Source organism: Lucilia cuprina, chromosome 6, assembly GCF_022045245.1.
Source record: "Lucilia cuprina isolate Lc7/37 chromosome 6, ASM2204524v1, whole genome shotgun sequence".
Classification (NCBI taxonomy): Eukaryota; Metazoa; Arthropoda; class Insecta; order Diptera; family Calliphoridae; genus Lucilia; species Lucilia cuprina.
Window position 1 is genome coordinate 38,854,580 of NC_060954.1, and position 21,729 is coordinate 38,876,308.

General features: G+C 30.1%; 1 protein-coding gene across 1 annotated transcript in view; it reads left to right on the forward strand.

Annotated features, from left to right (window-relative positions):
* The window catches only part of LOC111687330, a 261,343-nt gene that overhangs the window by 122,359 nt on the left and 117,255 nt on the right, over positions 1–21,729 (forward strand). Inside the window, exon 5 of the mRNA XM_046954490.1 lies at positions 20,232–20,539. Coding sequence (XP_046810446.1) covers positions 20,232–20,539 — 308 coding nt within the window. The remainder of the gene's footprint in view (positions 1–20,231; positions 20,540–21,729) is intronic.

A 21,729-nucleotide genomic window follows, 5' to 3' on the forward strand; every position in this document is an offset into this window, starting at 1 on the left:
ATCCCGGTCAGATTGGAGGTATTGGCCACCTCTTTATACCCCGGGATTGCAATAATACCAAGGCGGAGGTTTCGCAAAGGCAAAACATGCCCCCGGGGGGACTTCGGGTGGTCAGTTGCCTGCAGGGCTTGTCGTGGTTGGAAAGTTGTTTAAAGTTTCCTCGGCATCCACGTAGTGTCTATGGTGTAAATCCAAATTCATTGAAGGAGTAAGTGGCGGTTAAAAGAGTGATGCACAGTGAAATAAGTTCTGTTCCGTTGCCTATGATTTAGATACAAATTCGCGGGACAGTGAAATCTATATTTCGGAATAAGTACGGTTCTGTTGCCGAATAACAACAGATACCCTAAGCGTTGAAAATGAGTTGGTATAAAATGCACATAATATAGGATGAATATAGTTTAAATCTGCCTGTATTCCTAGAGTGAGTCTGTCGTATGTTGATCTCTAATGAATGTGCCGGATAAATAAGAGGTGTGCAGGATTAAGTGATAACAGTGAATTTTCCCCACTTGTCCACGTATGTTTAGAATAAACTCTGTTCATAACAGATTAACCACAGTTTGTTCTATGTGACTAAGACTAAAGTCTTCGGTGCATTTGATGATTCGTACTTCGGTCTATCGGTTACGTCTCTATATGCTATTGCAACAGGACAGCAATGGTCAGAAACTAGAAGGCTCAAGTACTTGAGAAAAGTGCACGTACACTGTACCGGAAATTCCATATACGTAAACTGTCACTTGCGTGTACGCAAATCTACTTTTTTAAATCACGTACACATCTAGTAATTAAGATGATATATAAAAAAATATATTTCGTTTTAGAAAGAATTCGCTAAAAAGTTCCGAAAATCATAAATGATAATATACAATAGAATTCAACACAAAATCAAAAAATTTCGTAAATCACAAAAGTATATGAATCGTAAAGTCCCTAAATATATGTTTAAGAACCTAAAATCTTAAACGTTCTTAAATACTAGTAAGCACAATAACCGAACATAATATTCTTGTTTAAATTTAGTTTATTGTTTAAGCATTCTATATTCATTTAATCTACTTATACATATTTTATGAACAGTTGTGGTAATAAACTGCATTTTTATGTAATCGTTTTTATGGCAACTTTATTGTTACGCATAAATTTTACACTCTCTAAGTACTCAATGTTTTTATGGTAGTTGCAGTTCGTGATTTTTTTCTAAATACTAATCTAAATGAACATTAGACAAGCTTCGAAAAAATGCTCAAAAAATTTAACTCATTCCTGAGCTGGAACTAAAAATCGTCATTCATACGAAATAGTAATTAATGCGAATTGTCTAAAAAAAATTATTTAATTCAGATCATGACATATATGTATAAGCTAACAACATATTGCCGCCAGTAAAAAATGCTAAACTACGTATACTTAATATTTGTAGTATCAATATAAATTAATATTACGTATACGTACAGGTGGCGTTAGGAAAAACAGCACAACTTCAATTTTTTTCTTAAAATAAAAAAAAGTTTTTCTTTTTATACCCTTCACTTTCGTGAGAAGGGTATATATAAGTTTGTCATTCCGTTTGTAATTTCTATAATATAATTTTCCGACCCTATAAAGTATATATATTCTTGATCCTTATAGATAGCGGAGTCGATTAAGCCATGTCCGTCTGTCTGTCCGTCTGTCTGTCTGTCTGTCTGTCTGTCTGTTGAAATCAGTTTTTAGAGGACCCCAGATATCGGCGATGTCTGAATCTTCAATAATTCTATTAGACATGCTTTCGAGAAGATCGCTATTTAAAATCAGCAAAATCGGTCGGTAAATAACGGAGATATGAGCAAAAATCCGAGACTACCTCTGAAAATTTCATCAAAAAATTGTTAAAAAAGCAACAAAAACACTGTACATAGAAAAAGATGTACACGTGTGTGTGTAGATGTATTTGGTTTTATTCAGCTGTGTATTTTTTTGTATGTTTGGAATTCAAACATACAAAGTATACACAGCAAAAAAATATGATTTGCATTTTTTGTTAAAATAAAATAATTTTCCCTTTTGTTTTGCAAATATATTTTTTGATGAATAGAAAAAAGTATTTAAAACGTTTTCAATTATTATGAGAGTAGATTGTGAGTTATTGTACAATTATTTTTATGCGAATAATGTAAGTTTGAAATTTAAAACTAACACAAATTTTTTCCAAGTGCTTTTTAAAACAATTTTTTTTACGATAAACAAAAACAAAATCTACGTCTCGTCAATGTTTACCAGCAATGAATCAGAGGTCGAAGTCGACCGCCTTCGAGTCGGAGCTTAGCCGCCGCCGAACTATATTTAGTTGCTTGAGCCGCCGCCGAAACATTCGGCTTAAATCGACTCAAATTTTTTTAATGTTTTTATAAACTAGACTGTAAGATCAATTATGTTTAAAATACACTATGGTGAAGGGTATATAAGATTCGGCACAGTCGAATATAGCACTCTTACTTGTTTATTTTATATATTTAAAATTTTTCTTAATGGCAAAAGCTACAATTTTGCCCCAGATAATAAATCGAAAGACCAAAAGGGTTACAAGATATGAGCAGTGTCACTTAATCTTTTATGAAATTTTTTTGCCGATTTTTGTTGACAGCTCAAAAGCTCACTCGTTTGTATGAGTCGAAATAGTTGTATTTACAAAATCTCATGAAATTATCTTGAAAATTTCGACACGCAGCTTAACATGGACGCAGAGACAGGCAGACAAATGGACTGATGGTTTGATGGACATAGCAAAGTCGACCCAAAAAGTAATTCTGAGCCAATTGGTATTCCTTATGGTATATATTTTCGGTGTTAAAACATCAGCACAAACGCATAATACTCACCCAACTCATATCATAATTAACTGCTTTAGGTGTTGGTAATAACATTTCTCGTTTTATAGAGAGCTTTCTCAGGGATCGCTTTATATGAGTTGTTATAGATGGCCCCTCATGAAACAAGTTCAAGATAAATTCAGGGATAATCCAACGCTCTTTCTCCTACTCTATTTCTAATATTTCTAAATGACCTTCTACTTCAAACTTCCAACCATATCTACTCTTTTGCAGATGATAGCAACATTTGTCATTCTTATTCATTCAACTTCAGGCGAAGTCTTTTAGAGATTGGGACAATGAGGCAAAACATGAATGAAACACTTAATCAAGACACGATTCCATTCTCTGAATGGAGTCATGTTAATAGAGTCTATTTTAACGCTCATAAGACTCAATTTTATGTTATGTTTAACGCATAAACGTACGACAAATCATGTTGCTTCATCTATATTTGTGGGCGGTGTAAATATCTAGGAGTCAGACACTCTTTATGTTCTGGGCATGAGAGAATACGTTGGACAAAACACATATTCCAAGTGTCGAAGGAAGCATCAGTTTTCTCAAAAAGTGTAAGACAAACTTCACTTAATCCTTCAAAGGGTAACACGACCGCGTACAGGAGACGGCGAAGGTACTTATCGGTAACAATAGGATATCCAACTCTATTGATTAACTGTAGTACGTCGGAATGTGGGCTGTGTTACATCTTTCTTACGATATTATAATGAGAAATGTTTCATGAAATTAGGGAACTTATTCCCGAAATCCGAATCGATGAGCCAGTGGATCGTACAACGCACTACATATGAAATTCGTTATTTAGTCGTATTGTCCTTTTGTGGAACAAACTTTCCTCGGAAGTCTTTCATGTCACCTGCACTGTGGGTTTAAATTGAATGTCCACAAACAGTACTCCCTCTATACTCCCTCCCATAACCTATTTTTCTGCACTGCATGAGTTGGGGTCATCCCCTTAGTGGTGGTCCTAACAAAAAAGTAGAAGAACTCAATTTACTAAATGATGCTGAATGCTATTGTTATTGCTTTTTCTTCGTACACTGAAAGATCCGGTAATGTGATGACAATGCACTGTCAGTGAAAAAATTATAGCAACAGGTAGATTGCCAGTTTAGACGATTGAAAGAAAACCTTAAAATTTGAATTTTTGCATTTAATTCATATGCAAGGTGCCGCTCCCCTCGTTGGTAGTACGCCAAGGTATTATTTAAAATGATTACATAGACGTCAAAGTTTTCGTTTTAAATTTTTTGCTTCAATTCCACATTTTCTCAATATCTGGTTATTTTGTATGGTAACGATATATTGACAGTTTTCATACAAAAATTATTTTAACCGGCAGAATACGTACCGGTTAAACGATAAGCGTAGATTCAGATTATGGGACTAACTGTAATAGTTTTAATAAATTTTTGTATTTAATTTGAGGTGCACTTACCCTCTTGCTAGTTTGCCTTCTTTTTGTCTTAAATGATAAAAAAATACACTGTGAAAATTTCAAAAAAATTTGTATAACCGTTTAGTATTCTATAAACTTCAAACATCAAATAAGAAACTTCTCTTGCCTTGTTGATTTATTAAATTTTTGGATCTGGCAAATACATACAAATGGACCGACAGATATTGCCTTATTACCTTATCGACTATACATACTATGAACAAGGATTCAGAATAAACTATATAAAACTGTAGAAATTATAATCATAGAAGCTCTATGTGCGACTTTTAACTTAGGTCCTATGCTCACCTATGAACTTCAAAATATGATCCAATTTAGAAAAATAATCTAATTTTGTTCCACTGTATGTCTATTATTAACATGTAGCATGTTACACTTTAGTAATACACTCATACACATGTATAAACAATTGTTGCCACTCACTGACATGAATGGTTTAGTGAATGAATGAGAGAGTGGCTTCCCTTGATGGTTTTCTTTTTTTTTGATGTGGTTGTTTTTATTATTGTTGTCGGTTGTTTCAACAATTATCTTCTTTCGTAGCAAAATAAAAGTGAAAAAAAAACTGAACAATATATAACTTTTTGTTGTAATAACAAATATTATGACAGATTGTATGTATTTCCGTTTTTTTACACAATTTTATATTTTTACATATGTCTGTACAGTACTCGGTTCCATAAGGTTAATTAAAGAAAAATTATTTTGCTAAATTTTTACACACACAAGTGACAGTACATTTTTGTCTGTGTTTTTACAAAGGTAATTTAAAAGTAAAACACTTATCGAGAGTCTACTGTATGTATTTAATAATGTTTTTAATCAGCCTGTCTATGTTAATAACAAACATTCATTTACATTCTTTTTTTTGTGTTATTATAAATTTAGTGTTTCTGTTAGTGTGTTTTTTATGTCTGTTGCATTTGCAATTACACATTGTTATGAACAACTAGATGATTACGATTTTAATAACGATGTTGTCGTCGTAATATTTATACATTTTCATATGAAATAAAGCCTAATTAATTGCGGATATTTCCAACTAAACCATTCTAATAGACTGGTTTTCAATCATGTTGTCCTTCCTGTCATTGTGTTTTGTGAACTAAGTCAAAAATTTTACCTTTTTTAAGCTTTTCTGATATTTTGGCATTTATTGCAAATAGAATATATCCAAATGTCATTAGAATACACTTAATCCTAGTCTCTATTTAAGGTGACCTTCAGAAAATGACCAATAACGATACATGGAACAAAAACTCCCTTCAAAATTTCATAACGACTGATCAATAATGTTTTTATTATTTAGATTATATTTATATTACTAAAAATTGATTTGAACAATATTTTGTTTTTCTCTCACAAACCTTTATACTACATTCGCTTATAATTTTAACCAGAAGTTTTCTTAATTTAACCAAAAGTCACAACAGTTTTCAATTTTCATTTTATCACTTGTCAGCCAAATGATGCTTTAAGAATATTATAAAAATGTCATGTACAGAAACATAATTTAAACATTTTTTTTTTACAACAGAAAACAGCAGCACACCCACGTAATTTAGCATCAAATTATTTTGGTAAATTATTGAATAAATGTAACACGAACCAAGAATAACTAATATTTAAAAATATATAATTTTTAATAATTTCCTTCCATTTTTTCTTCCCTTTTGTATTGTATCGACATACATTACTGCTGCTGCTTATGATGCTGCTGTAGGAAACTTTGTAATTTTACAAATAAACTAAAAAAAGAAAAAACAAATGCAAAGTAATAGGAGAGGAGTATTATAAAGAACAGAACGAGAGATTTTGTAATATTGTAATTTAATAAACTTGTAATATTTTCCGCTACAGTTTCCTTTATATTAAATTTTATTGTTATTCATCTCTAAAGCCTCGAGTATTTTTTCTTTCACATCCGTTTGTTGCTCTTCGATTTTTGCTAGCTATTTTGTTGTGGTGTATTTTATATTAACGTTTACTTAATAATCAACATTTTAGTTTATTTGTACTGTGTATATTGGTATTAAAAAATTTCCACGTGTTTGGATTTGCTCCACTTGATGGAAGAGAACTAATTGGGCATAGCAGATCAAAAATTAGAAACAGCAAACAGGACAGGAAGGTCATTTTATAACTAACTAACTAACTAACATACTAACTAAATAACTAACTAACTAACTAACTAACTAACTAACTAACTAACTAACTAACTAACTAACTAACTAACTAACTAACTAACTAACTACCTAACTACCTAACTAACTAACTAACTAACTAACTAACTAACTAACTAACTAACTAACTAACCAACTAAATAACTAACTAACTACCTAACTAACTAACTAACTAACTAACTAACTAACTAACTAACTAACTAACTAACTAACTAACTAACTAACTAACTAACTAACTAACTAACTAACTAACTAACTAACTAACTAACTAACTAACTAACTAACTAACTAACTAACTAACTAACTAACTAACTAACTAACTAACTAACTAACTATCTATCTATCTATCTATCTATCTATCTATCTATCTATCTATCTATCTATCTATCTATCTATCTATCTATCTATCTATCTATCTATCTATCTATCTATCTATCTATCTATCTATCTATCTATCTATCTATCTATCTATCTATCTATCTATCTATCTATCTATCTATCTATCTATCTATCTATCTATCTATCTATCTATCTATCTATCTATCTATCTATCTCTCTATCTATCTATCTATCTATCTATCTATCTATCTATCTATCTATCTATCTATCTATCTATCTATCTATCTATCTATCTATCTATCTATCTATCTATCTATCTATCATCTATTTATTTTTCGGATAAAATGCGATTTAAGACAGTAATTTATTTTTGAATTCGGGTTTAAAAACTGATTTGTGAAGTGTAAAAATTTGCCCTTTTTCTAGCCTTATTTTACTGCTGTTGTGTAACAGTGTGTTCTATATTATTTTTACAGCATATTTAAGGGCGTTATTAATATGTTATTGATATTACAATATTTAAATAATATTGATAATTTGTACAATTTAATGTCGGAGGGTATTTAAGGTTCTGCATAGCTCGGTATAGCAATACAACTTGTTGTTGTTTTTTTTTAGTTCGCCAAAATAATAGTAACAGGAAGAAGGAAAAAAAGAAATAAAAAATTACTTAAATTGTTTCCTTATTTTTCTTTTGTCCGTATGCTTCAATTAGCCATTTATAAAAATTGTATACAAATTGTTGTGTTTATATGTATGTATATATTTTTTTGTTATTAAACATTTACGCTTCAGTTATTATAAACATGTTTGTTAGATGTTTGCTGTGTTTTTCTTTCGCCATAGTAATGACTAATCAGGACATTTTTCGTTATTTTTTCCGTTAAGTTGGTTTTGGGGAAAAATACATATCGTGAGTTGGGTAGAAATGTAGAATTTTATTTTAAATTAAAAGAAATCAATATCTTGAGAGCATAGGATTTTCGTGGTTCCTCGTCGACGATACAGTATTCTAAGCGTACGTATGGTATAATTCTATAGTTGTCTAAATCTCACATACATAGTAAATAATGCCATTTTCAAGAAAATACTACTGCCCTAAACCAATATAGTTTTTCTTTAGAATTTAGCAAAATAAGCACATTTAATTGAACCAAATAGGAAACGGATATTTGTAAGTATTTGTGACTATAAGAGAACATTTCCTTTATTTTAAAAACATTTCTATAAATTTCATTTTGTTTTATAACTTTCATGTCAAGTCGCAATTTTTTGCTTATTTTGTTTGGCTTTTTATGTTTGAGATATAAAAAGATTTTGTTTTTTTTTTTTTTTTTAATTAGAAACGCAAACAAAGAGAAATATTTTTGTGTTGCGCAAACTATTTAAAAAAAACACATTTAATTTTGTAATTTTACTACACATTTGCTGTTATTAAAAATTAAAACATTTTGTTTTATATTTATTATTGATTTTTATATTTTATATAAATTTTTTTCAAATATTAATATTAAAAATGCTTGAATATAGACTAATGAAGTGTTTTTTTTTTAATACAAGTGTTTATATGTTTTTATCTTTTGTTGCATACACAATTTACATGAACCACATATTTGTTATCTTTTCGATACCTTAAGGGTGTCACCAAAAATGTAATTATTTTAACACAAAATATATGTTTTAACATTTTTGCAGTGAAATGTATTTCCTACAACAATATACAAAACAAAATCTTCCTGTTATAATATTTTAAAATATTTTAGAAAAAAATCCTACCCTAAATCATATGAATGTACTATGTATGTAGTTTGTACATAATATGCTTAACAAGTATGTCATTTATGTACTTTCCATTACAAACACACTTTTAACACAAGTGCTTAAGTAGTCAGTCAAGCAGACAGAGAGACAGGCAGGCAGTTTGATGGTGGGATATAATGACATACTGACTTCTACATTCAAAACTAAACAATGCATAACATTTTTAATAAATGCATGAATATGCTAATACGAAGGATGTGTGTGTGTGTTAAAATAGCAATTTAAAAGGATACAAAAGGAAACATACATATACACGTTAGGGTGGCCCCAAAATATAAGTTGCCGATGTTGCTAACGAATATGAAAAGTTAGTTTATTTTAAAAATGAAAATGCTTGTCCTAAAGTCAATATTTAGTGAGCTGGATTAAAGGACAATAAGGTCCTATTTTAAGGATTTTTTCATTCTTGTCTAAAAATGTATAAAATCAAAAAAAAAACACCTTTCAAGAACCTTGCTTATGATAACTATATTTTATATCTTTCTCTTAGAAGAAATATAAACAAAATTATAAAAACCTCCAAAAAGGATCTTACCTAATATTGATGACAATTTTGAAAAACGGTATCATAGATTCAGTATCAATTTAGTTGGGAACATTGACACATTATTTTTCCTCCATACAAACTGAACCACCCTAATGTACATACGCGTATGACTGTTATATATATGTTTGAAATTGGATAATAACCCACCAAAAATAAGGAACTATTTGTTCTCACTCAACAACTTACTTTTCAATGGGTATTACCTACCATTAGAAGGAGTCCAGTAATGGCTTTCAAAATTAGCTTTTATATACTGTTAAACATTAGAAATTTATTAGTTTTTGAAGTTTGAAACATTCAAAATAAGTGATTCTATTGTGATTAGGATTCCCCCGGGGGCATGTTACCTTGGCAAGACCTCCGCCTTGGTGTTATTGCAAGCCCGGAGTATAAAGAGGTGGCCAATACCTCCAATCTGAACGGGATTGAAAACTTTGTTACAGTCTACTGCTTGGCTTAGTTCTTACATAGATTGCCAGCGGTCAAACCAATGCACCGCAAAATCTGGTACTACGGGTGGCCAGTTGCCCGCAGGACTATGTCCTGGCTGGTCAGTTGGTTAAGGTTCCTTCGGGATCCACGTAGTGGCTGTGGTTTAAACCCAAATTCGCGGGGAAAGTAAGTGGTGGTTAAAAGACTGATGCATGATAATAGTCAATATTTCGGGATAAGTTCGGTGCTGTAGTCGAAAACAAAAGACACCCTGCAGTCGAGTGACTGTGGGACTAAGCGTTGGAAATGAGTTGGTGTTAATTGCATATGGTACGGAATGAATGTAAGGTTCGGCGGGCCTTACCCCACCCGTCTACCTAACGAATGTGTCATATGTTTATCTCTTATGAATGTGTCGTACAAATGAGATGTGTGCTGGGTTGAATGATGATGGATGAAAGTTATCATATACATTTTATACCATTGAATTTCTTCCTTGTCTAGATATGATCAGGGTTAACTCTGTTCATATCAGATTTACCACAGTGTGTCCCTGTGAGTGAGAACAAGTCTACGGCTTATTGATGATCGTACTTCGGTCTACCGGTTACGTCTCTAGGTGCTGTTGCCGAATCAACAGAGGCCATCCAATGGTCAAGAGATTAGATAGCTCGAGTACTCCAGCAAAGTACTTGTGCATGGACCGGTCAGAACCAAGGTACAAAAATTTCCACCGACGTTAGTGATTTAAATATTTTTTTTTTTTTGTAATTTTTTTATTTTGAAATAAAGTACGTATTGACCTTAAGACCAATTTGGGATTAATTCAATGTATTAGATTTAATTTAATTCTTATCCTAAATCAATTTGCATTTTAAGTGAAATGTTTTTGTTTTGAAATGTTTGAAGTGACACCTATACGTATACGTGTTTTAATGATTTGTTGATATTATAAATATTAAGTATACGCGTAATTAAAAAAAACCTTTAAAACAAAAAATCGAATTTTTAAAGGTTTTTTTGCGATTTCCTCTTTAAATTGTAGATTTTTTTTTTAATAATTTACAGTTACTTTAAGCATGTAGTGGTTTTTGTATATGGTTATATATTCTATGTTGCACTCTAATGTGTAACATACATATTGCTAAGTGTTCCCAGTGGTTTTAGATCTACATTACATTTATACTTAAAGAAATGTGTTCTATTTTACCTTTGAAAAATAACTAACAACAAACAAATATTTGACATTTACACCATTTTACATAAATTTTCTTTTTCCATTTCGTAAACTAAGGAATAATTTATTGTCATCTCTTCAAATACAAATATTTATGTGCATAAACAATAATTTACTTTACATGGTTTCTATTAGTACCTGGCAGTTTCTTACTTTATGATAAACAATTTTTAAATGTCTGAACAATAAAATATTTTTAAAATAGATAAATATGATGACTCAGCTTTTACAAGATCCTAAGACAATTTCTAATATATATTGTGAATTTTCAAAACTTTAGGTTGAGATTTGTAGTTTTGAGTTGATGTCAAAGTCATGAAAGTGAAGAAAATTAAATGCATTTTCCTGATTTTAACAGGTTTATATATTTTTTTTTTTTTTTGAAGCTAAACGATAAAAAATTTTATACTTTTTTATTTAAAACACCGAAAAAATTTTCCGCATAAATATCATGAACTGCTTTCATTGACAAAAGTTAATAATATTTAGGAATAAGTTCCTAAATTGTATAAATTTTTTCATATTAATTTTTTCAAGCAAAATCTAGAAGCCTTGACTTAAAATATTTCTAATTTAAATTATGGGACAGTTCCTCTAATTGGGAAAGAATAAGTATTTTCCAGTTTTATATTGAAAACAATAAATAAATTCGAAAAATTGGTATTGTTTTCATTATTAAATGATAAAGAAATGTACGTTCGCATTTAGAGGAACATGTATATATTTTTTTTTTAATTTTTTAAATTTTCTTTGGAAATTTTTTTATTCCTTTATGATAAAATTGATGAAAAGTTCGCAAAGTTCATTCCGGTGCGAAGAACCGATTGTCGTGGGAACGAAATGTGAAAGTAGTTTTTAGTAGTTAAATGGTAAATACCACAATAAAATATGGAGTCTCTACATCCCGGAAATGAAAAAAAGTTTGTAAGATTTTTAAAATTTTCAGAATCTAAAATTGTTCACACTTTATATACATATATAGAATTTACAAATATTTTGTTTGTTAATATACGAACAAAATTAGCAAGTATTCAAAAATTGTTATACACCGAAATAAAGTATGACATATTTTATTTTGGAAACAAGAAAAAAGTATGCGCAAATTTTGATTTTTGGCGATTTTATTAAAAATTTCACTTTTTCGAAAATTATATACTGAAAGTAGCAAGTATTCAAAAATGTTTATATGCATCAATAAAGTATGGAATGAATCTCTTATTGAAAATTTCACTTTTTTGGAAAATTAAAATTTTTAGCCAAAAGCAATATATAACATTTTCAGGACAAAGGGTCAATTATGATCCGAACACAATTAAATTAGGTAAAATGATTAACATTCATATGAAATTGGTTCCTGTCAAATTTCATCGTGTTACTAAAATTTCTATGTCAATTATAAAACTGATTTTTAATGAGCCTTGTGCGTGTTGTAGGGTAAATTAAAGATCATTAACAAATTTGGTAATATGATTAAGATTTACGTAAAACACTTTCATGCCGAAAATCATCACGATATCAATATTTTTTTAGCCATTTATAATCGTTAAGGTGACTGCAATTTCAAGGGGAATTTGTGTGGGGGTAGGCGATGGGCCGATTTTCACCAAAATCACTTGGGTTTATTCTTAGGCCTAATAAACATTGACGCCATCAACAAAATTCAGCTACTTCTAGTAATTTTTTCCAAGTTTTCAGGCCTCGCTGTGCGTCCTGTGCATTTTTACAATACGTTGTCAATAAAGAAACTAGTTTGATACAGCCCCTTACAATCTGCAGGGTTGAATTTTCAACAACATACTAGAAGTATAAAAAAGTAACAATTTTCGTTTTAGGCACTTTAAGTAAACTTTTAGAAATTTTAGTTTATGTCACCTATCACTTTGTATACCCTAAATCATTTTGATGAAGCATTAAGTACATAAAGTAAGTAGAATTCTTGTAAGTATTGCTTAATGTAAGGTTCCTAAAATCTTGTTAAGTTGATCAAACAAACTTTTAATTAATTGTATGTTGAAGTGTAAATAAAATTCGTTGCAAACATATAGTTCATTTTACTTAGTAGCTTTTATTGTCATCATCTTAAACATATTTAAGTATTTTTAATTAAAACTAGATTATAATCAATTATAGAATATATAACTTAAAATTTTCATATTTCTTTGCCAAATAATTTCAAAGTTTAGAAAAATAACAAATGTTTTAGTGTTAAAAGTTAAATTTTTGCACTTATTTGTTGTATGTTAGTTTTCATTATATGTAAACCAGGAAAATTTGCAAAAAATGAGTAATCTGGGGAATCAACTAAATGAAAAATTGCAAAATAATAGAAGATTTTAAACAATAAGGCTTCGTCTTTGGAATAAAGGAAAAAGTATGTGTCAAATTTCAGTGAATTATCTTATGTGGCGTGCGCACAAGGTTTAAATAGGGACACATATGGACAATGGTCACACAGAGAGAAAGACAGACAAACGCAAGGACACACTTATCAAAGTGTTTCTGAGCCATAGAAAGTGTTTCTTAAAATTATTTGTAGTACAAATACTGAACTCTGTAGAGGAGTTAGAAAAACATTAAAACGCATACGACGCATAACAATATAACCCAGCAGTTCAACAAAGATTCAATGCATACGAAAAAGACAGTAATTTCCACTAATAGTTACCAACTGAATGATTGTAATTCATATGTTTTGGGTCATTCGTCACGAATGTATCCTTTGTAATCGAGAATGAAGGCAGTCGTCACTTTAGTGTCCTCTTTGTAAGCGGGAGCGGAGACAGACGTCTCTTTACTGTCGTCAAGTAACCTAGAGATTATACTTACTCTTAAAAGTTGTTTTTTTTTTCTGTTGTACTTCCGAAAATAGTTATTTAACCCATCTTTCGGAGATATGATTATTACTTTCTACTAATATGACACCATCTGATTGACTCAAAATTATATCTTTAGGGTCAATCGTAATATTATTGTCCCATAGTAGTCTAGAGACTAGACACTTGAAATTTTTAAATTTTAGTTCCATTAATATCTTACCACCTGGCTGACTCCAATTCGTATATTTTTGGTCTTTCTTCACAAATAAACTCTCTGTAATCGAGAATAAAGACAGTCATCACTTTAGTGTTCCCTTTGTAAACGAGAGCGGAGGCAATCGTCACTTTACTGTATACAAGTAATCTAGAGATTAGACTCTTAAAAGTTGTTTTCGTGTTATTGAACTATCGAAAGTAGTTATTTTACCCATCTTTTGAGAAATGATTGTTACTTTCTATTAATATGTCACATTGATGTCCCATAGTATTCTGGAGAGTAGACACTTGAAATTTTTTAACTTTATTTCCATTAATAACTTACCACCTGTTGGCTCCAATTCGCATGTTTTGGGCCATTCATCAAGAATAAAAGAAAATCGTCACTGTCCTAGAACACGTCCATGTCCTAGTTTTATGGCAAGAAAAGTAGCGCCAGTTAAATAGCTAGTAATGTGACTGACTTCCAAAAACCAATTTGGAGATTACCATCCTTTGACTATTCAATTTAATCGAAAAATGGATTTTCTCTGCTTAACTGTATCAAAACTGAGATTGTAAATCATTTCCTGACTATTGATGTAGGTCTGTTACAGCATCCCATAATAAAAGGTCTTAACAGGTTAAAGTATATCTCAAGAGATTACAAGATTTAGCTTTAACTTACAAATACCAATAGTTAGACCACAATTAATATAAACATTTTTTTCTGAGTTATGCGCTTAGTAGAGATCTGGATCAATTGTAAATGTTCCATATTGAAAGTGGTAATGACTTTTAACTGTAGTACTTGTTGGGCAGTTATGAAAGATAATGTCGTTTTATGAAACTGATATAATACAACTGCTAGTTTTAAACATGAACCGATGCTAAACTTTTTAAGTTATATCTTCATATAGCAGTATTATAAACCAATTTATGTTATATTAAAAACCCATCAGTTGTTTTGACGCTGTAATTAGCTATTTGCTTTCAAACCACATATTTTTTTTAATATTTGTTCTTTCTCAGTTGAATTATTTAAATAAAATTTTATGTACAATTTTTTATTTTACTGTAGAGTATTCATAAAAATTTTTTTCTTGGAAAATAAAACTTGCAGAACAATTTTAAGTGAAATTTGTAATGTTTTTGATTTACTAAATTATTTTCTGGGAAATTAACAAAAAAAAAATAAATAAATAAATAAATATGAAAGTTTAAAGTAAAAGAAACGCAGTTCAATATACTACATGCTTCTTTCTTTAACAGCTTACTACAAAAACTCAAAAGTATTTGAAAATAACTGATGTAAAAAATAATTTATAAAACTTGAAAATATATTTTTTAAATTTGGCTTCAATTCCCATGTTAAGTTAAACATAAATTAATTTACTTGTGTATTTATTATCAAATTATATTGAACTATTATACTCAAGCTTTTTAGTTATTTTTTTAATAATTAATTAATAATATCATTAAGCAATTAATTATAAATGCCCTTAATATTAATGTTTGCCCTTTTTTGGCTACCAACATAACACAATGCCATTGGTAGTCGAAACTAAAATTAACCGCAAATTAAATCAAAAAAAAAAAAAAACAGTCATTAACCACTGACAATGAAATCATTTCAATTAATTCCTAGATTACATGCTGATAAAATCTGTATACATAATGTAATACAACACATTAAAATAGAACAAAAGATCGTGTGTCAACCTGCAGTTGATACTAATTTGAAAGAAACTATGGTTCAGTTCTAATTCAGTTATAGTTCAGTTCCAGTTCAATTCTAGTTCAGTTCTAGTTCAGTTCAGTTCTAGTTCAGTTCTAGTTCAGTTCTAGTTCAGTTCTAGTTCAGTTCTAGTTCAGTTCTAGTTCAGTTCTAGTTCAGTTCTAGTTCAGTTCTAGTTCAGTTCTAGTTCAGTTCTAGTTCAGTTCTAGTTCAGTTCTAGTTCAGTTCTAGTTCAGTTCTAGTTCAGTTCTAGTTCAGTTCTAGTTCAGTTCTAGTTTAGTTCTTGTTCAGTTCTTGTTCCAAATTCTGTCCATCATGATTTTCAGATGTATAGCAAAATTGTAGACTATTACACTAATTACCTTATTGAAATGCTTAGATTACATATGAGTCGCTATAGCCGAGATAATGCATCACTCTATAATGTTTCCATAATGACATTTGTCATGTTTTTTCTTCTTCTTACCTCCTCCTACTACAGTAGGTATAAAAAAGATTTTTCTTATGTTTGATTATTCTTATGCCAGCTACACTATAAAGAAAATAAAAAAGCATTGTAATACACAAAAAACAATTAAAAGAAACTTGACCACTCTCGAAAACATCATTATCACACCATAATAGTTCCAACATGTTGCCTTGTTAAATTCGTTGGTACTTGAAGATGCGATTACTGGTGACCAACATAAGATACATGTGACAATCTTCTGTTCAGGTCCTCAACAGTCACTTTACATGAGTCTGTACGTGTTGAAACTTACATACATACATACTTTCATACATTCGTGCCACATATTGAATTAATGCCTGTTGCTAAAGATAAAATATTTTCTTTTGGCAGATTGCTACTGACACATTAGTAATGATGATAATAGTGGTGGTAGTAGAGGTGATATTCTCTTTGGATTATGTAGACTGTGTAGTGAATGTGACTTTTATTTCATTTATTTTTCTTTCTAGCCTGCTAGGAGTTTCAACAATTTAATATTGTCGCTTTTTGTCTTTATATTTTGGTATATAATTATTTTTCTTTTTATTTTTAAATCATTCTCTGTGTTTTGTCTATGGTTTTTTAAGTGAATATTAGTGTTATTGATACAAAAATGGTTCGTGTCATTAATGAAAGGAAAAACAGAAAAAATATGTTAGAATTAATTTGCAAAATAAGAAAGAAATAGCACACAAATTTTAACGATAATTTTTTGGAAGAATCGATGTTGATTAAAATTTGAAAAGGAATCTAAATAATGACAAATCAAGAATTTTTTGATTTTCTGTTTTATAAGCACGGACATGGCTATATCGACTTCTCTATCTAAAAGAACTGGGAATATAAGTTGCGTCATCACCTTACTAATACCATAAGATTTAATCTTACTTCACACCCTCCAAAGGTCCTCCTCCGGGACATGTTACCTTGGTGAAACCTCTACCTTGGGGAAACCTCTACCTTGGTGTTATTGCAATCCCGGGATCCCTCTTGTCTGACCGGGACTATAAATTGGTTACAGTCTACAGCCTTGCGTAGTCCTTGCATAGATTGAAAAGAGGTCGAACCAGAGCACCATATAATCTGGTACTACGGGTGGCCAGTTGCCTGCAGGACTATATACTGCTGGTCAGTTGGTTGAGATTCTTTCGGGATTCACGTAGTGGCTGTGGTTGAAACACAAATTCGCGGGAAGAGTGAGTTGCCTTTAAATGTCAATATTTCGGGATAAGTTCGGTGTTGTTGCCGAAACAACAGATACCCCACAGAGGAGTGACTGTGGGACTAAGCAATGGAATTGAGTTTGTATAACTCAATTGTATATGGTACGCGATAAACGTGGGGTATGCGGGCCTCTCCCACCCGTATACCTATAATAAATATGCCGTATATTTTTCTTTTATGAATGTGTCGGATAAATGGGAAGTGTACTGGTTGTCTGATGATGGATGAAAGGTATTTTCATTTCTTTTGCAAACATGTTCAGAGTAAACTCTATTTATATCAGAATTACCACATTGTGTCTTTGTGAGCAAGAACAAAGTCTCTGATTATTTGATGGATTCGTACTTCGGTCAACCGGTTACGTCTCTAGGTCCTGTTGCCGAATCAACAGAGACCATCCCATCTGCGTGGTTGTAAACGGAAGTGATGTTATACATCTCAGAGATGAAATAGTTCAGGTACTCGAGCAAAGTGCTTGTACCTGCGTGTATGAAACATAAAGGGGCTGTGATGAGTTGTTTACTTTTTACTCACCCAGTGGTTAAAAGTACCACCGTAAAATAAGGCAACATACCAGGTACTAACGTAAAGCACTTGGACTTCATCCTCCAAAGGCATATCCCGATGCTTTTTTCAATGTGTTTTAGACCACAACTGTCAGAATGTTACAGCGATGAAAGACCTCATCTTGGTTTGATTCCAATGCCGGAGTACTATAAGTACTTGTAGTCTACCGGGACAATAACGTATTGATGATCAAATATATCCACTGTATCTGTTAGCCCGCAGGACAGTTTCAGTCTGTGTTTTGTCTCGATTATAAGAGACGTTCCTTCAGGGTGCACGTTAAAGAATTGTCGGTTAAAAAACAGATCCACGTTGCAGTCCATAATTCTTTATAATTTCGATGCTGTTTCCAAGAATCCCGGGAAAAAGATAGATACGTAGTACTACGTACTATAGTGATGTAAAATGTGTTCAAAGGGAAATTTCCTCCCCAAAAGTTTTTTTTTTAAATATAAAAGTGAGGAAAAAAGAAAAGTTAAACAACCTAATTTTGTGATTCTATGGGAAAAGACTGAGTTAAAAGTCCACAAGAAAATACTCCTCTAGCTAATAATTCTACTTCGCTTTAAAGAAAAAATGTATTTTCCCCAAGTTGTTACTTACTTCCATGTGTAACGCCAAGAAATATTCATTTGAGACCCAACAAAGTATATGTATATATTCTGGGTCCTTATGAATTTCTGAAATTCGTTTTAAATATGTCAGTCTGTCTGTCTGGTTTAAACACGCTTATTTTGAAACTAAGCACAGCAAATATTAACTGTAGTCCTAAGGAGTTTGGTATTGAAAATCAGCAGAATCGGTTCACAATGTAAAACTTTATGAGTAGAAATTTTAGACTACCTCGAAAAAAAATTTAATTTTTTTTCCATTTCTTAAGGAGATTTATCAGAAACTATCAAAGATAATTCAAAGAATTTTGTCACACACAATTTTTTTTTTTTCTCAGGGATTAATTATTCTTAAAATTAAAAAATCGATTCAAAATTTCACACAAATTTAAAAAATCACTGAAATTAATAATATAGATGTAGAAATAAAACTCGACACAAATGTTTTTTTGTAAATATACAAATCATTGTACTAAAGTTTTTGACATCAACGGAAACAATAGCCGAACTTAACAATCTAACTTGCTAAGAAGTTTTGTCTTAAAAGCCTTTTATTTTGGTTTTGTTTTTATCAGTGCAGAATGTGTTCTCTGGGATGCTCCTTACTTAGGCACAGGTTAGTTTTTATTAACTTAAATAGTATTTTTTTCATTTAAAATTATGTAAGCTGTTGATCAGCAAAGCCAAAGGGTCAAATTAGAAACAATATTAAGTTAATTACACAAGAGTAACATTTTAATAATTAATTACACAATAAAATAAGTTTTTATCTCTCATTTTCTATTCGTATATATTTTTGTATATTTTATTTACACTCAGAGAAAAAACATAGTTAAATGTGGTTACTAAAACTAAACTATGTTCACTGTAACAATTTATTGTTATGAAAACCATAGTATTGTTATTTAAATTCAATTTAAACAATATTGGTTTATAACATTATATGTATAAGTATTTCACTTGGTGTAGAATAATGTATTCATGTTTTTGTGAATTTAATTGAAATTTGTAAATCATGTAATGTATTGTAGGTTTTTACTTTTTTAGAAACTGTAATTTTACTGATTTAGTTATCAAAATAAAATTGATTTCGATACGTATTTTTTAACGACATTTCAATCACATTAGATCATAATATAGTCATGTGTAACAACAACAATATTATGGTAAATAAAAAATATTATGAAAAAATATTTCAACTGTATTTAATCATAATAATATATTTTAAAATTGCGACAATAAACATAATATATTTAGACTGCAATCATTATTTTTACCATAATATGTTGCTCTTAGAATATGGTTACCACAACCATGTTTTTTCTCACCGTGTATACTTAATTTTATGGAGAAAATTTGATATCACAAAGACAGTTAAATAAGACAAGCAAGTATTGTGGAATATCCATATCGAACAGAGGGTACCCTTCATTAACAGTAATTTTCTAAATAGGGTCCAATGTAGGTAAACATTATATCGTTTTTTTAATATATGAATATTTCGTAAATATAGAATACTTTTTGCGTGAACGACTATCGTATTTTTATAACATTTAATTTAGTAATTTAAATGTATTAAAAAAAAAAAAAAAACAATTCAATTCCCTATTAATTGTCATCGACTTTTTGACCTTTTGTCGCCTACAAATTATTTTATTAATATATATTTTTTTCTCTTTTTCTTTATTTTCCACAGAATATTTAAAATGACTTTAGCATCTGTTCAGGCTGATGTTAATCTATTGCATGCGTCTGTTTTATCAATGGTGGAATTTGATGATGATATTTTTGCTGCTGGCCATTGTTTTGATTGGAATGAACATCCCGCTCAACCTGGTCTATTTTGTCCATTTGCCTACCGTTTGCCACCACCCAATTTGGGTGCAATATTAGCTAAAGATTTAGCCATGGAATATCATTATTTGGGTAATACATCTGAATGGTTTTTTCAGGCGCGTAAAAATGCTGAAAAAGTTATAGCACGTAATGAACAATATTTAAAAGGTGAGTATTTTTATATACACATTGTTATTTTATGCTCTATAATTAAAATATTTTTCTTGTTTGTTTTATTAATGTTGTTGCAAATATTATTGGTCGAAGCGAAACGTTCATTATTTATACGAATTTTTTAAAAACTCTCTTAGTATAAATATTTTTTTATGTTTTTAATTATTTTCAATATAACTGAAATATTGCATAGTTATTGTTATGTTTTTATGAACTATCAGTGGGTGTATTGTATTTCCTGCATATTTTTTGTATAATCTGTGTATCAAAACTAATGAAATATTAACTTAATTTAAGTTTAAGTGCATTGGAAATTTCGTTTAATTAATTTAAAATATAACTTAAAAAAAAATGGATGGACTCAAGTATATTAACAAAATTTTTAAGACCTATATGTAGGTATTTCAATAAGCTTCAAATAAAACGATTAAATCAATGTGTCCTAGTTTTTGTTGTTATAAAGAAAGAGCAGAAAAAGTAGTATGAAAAAAATTACATAAAAGGTTAAACTAAAAAAAAATAGAAAATGTTGTTCTTCTATCTCCTTTTCCTGTTTCAATTTTATTCTTTACTATACCTTGTTTTTACATAATGTGGTCATTTGTTGTAGTTATACTCTGAAAAAGAAACATAAAAAATTCCTCAGGCTTTTGTGGCGTAAGGTTGTTAGCTTGTAAGCGAAAAAAGTTTCCTTTTCTAATTCTCATATTACATAAGAGTTGAAGAAATGGCATGGTTTTAGCCATCTTTTATTTAAGTTTAGAATGTATGAAAACTTAAGTTTATAACAGGCAACGTTGATAAAGTGAAAGAAATATTTTAACTACTTATTCTTAAGGATTTGCTAAGTGTTCTTCGAATTGACTATGTTATTGCGATATTTTGTCTATAGATTATACAATGGTCTCAACTATCGTCTTTTTGGTAGTCTATAGACTTTTGTAGTCTCGGCAATAAATAATTCTGTATTTTCGACTGAATTTTATCCCATAGTCTCGGCTATAGATTGTTCTATATCCTTTCTTATAGAACATTTTACAGTCCAGATAATAGACCGTTCTATAGTCTTGACTATAGATCATTCTATAGTATCGGATATAGACTGTTCTATAGTCTCGGATATAGACTGTTCTATAGTATCGGATATAGACTATTCTATAGTCCCGTATAAAGACTATTCTATA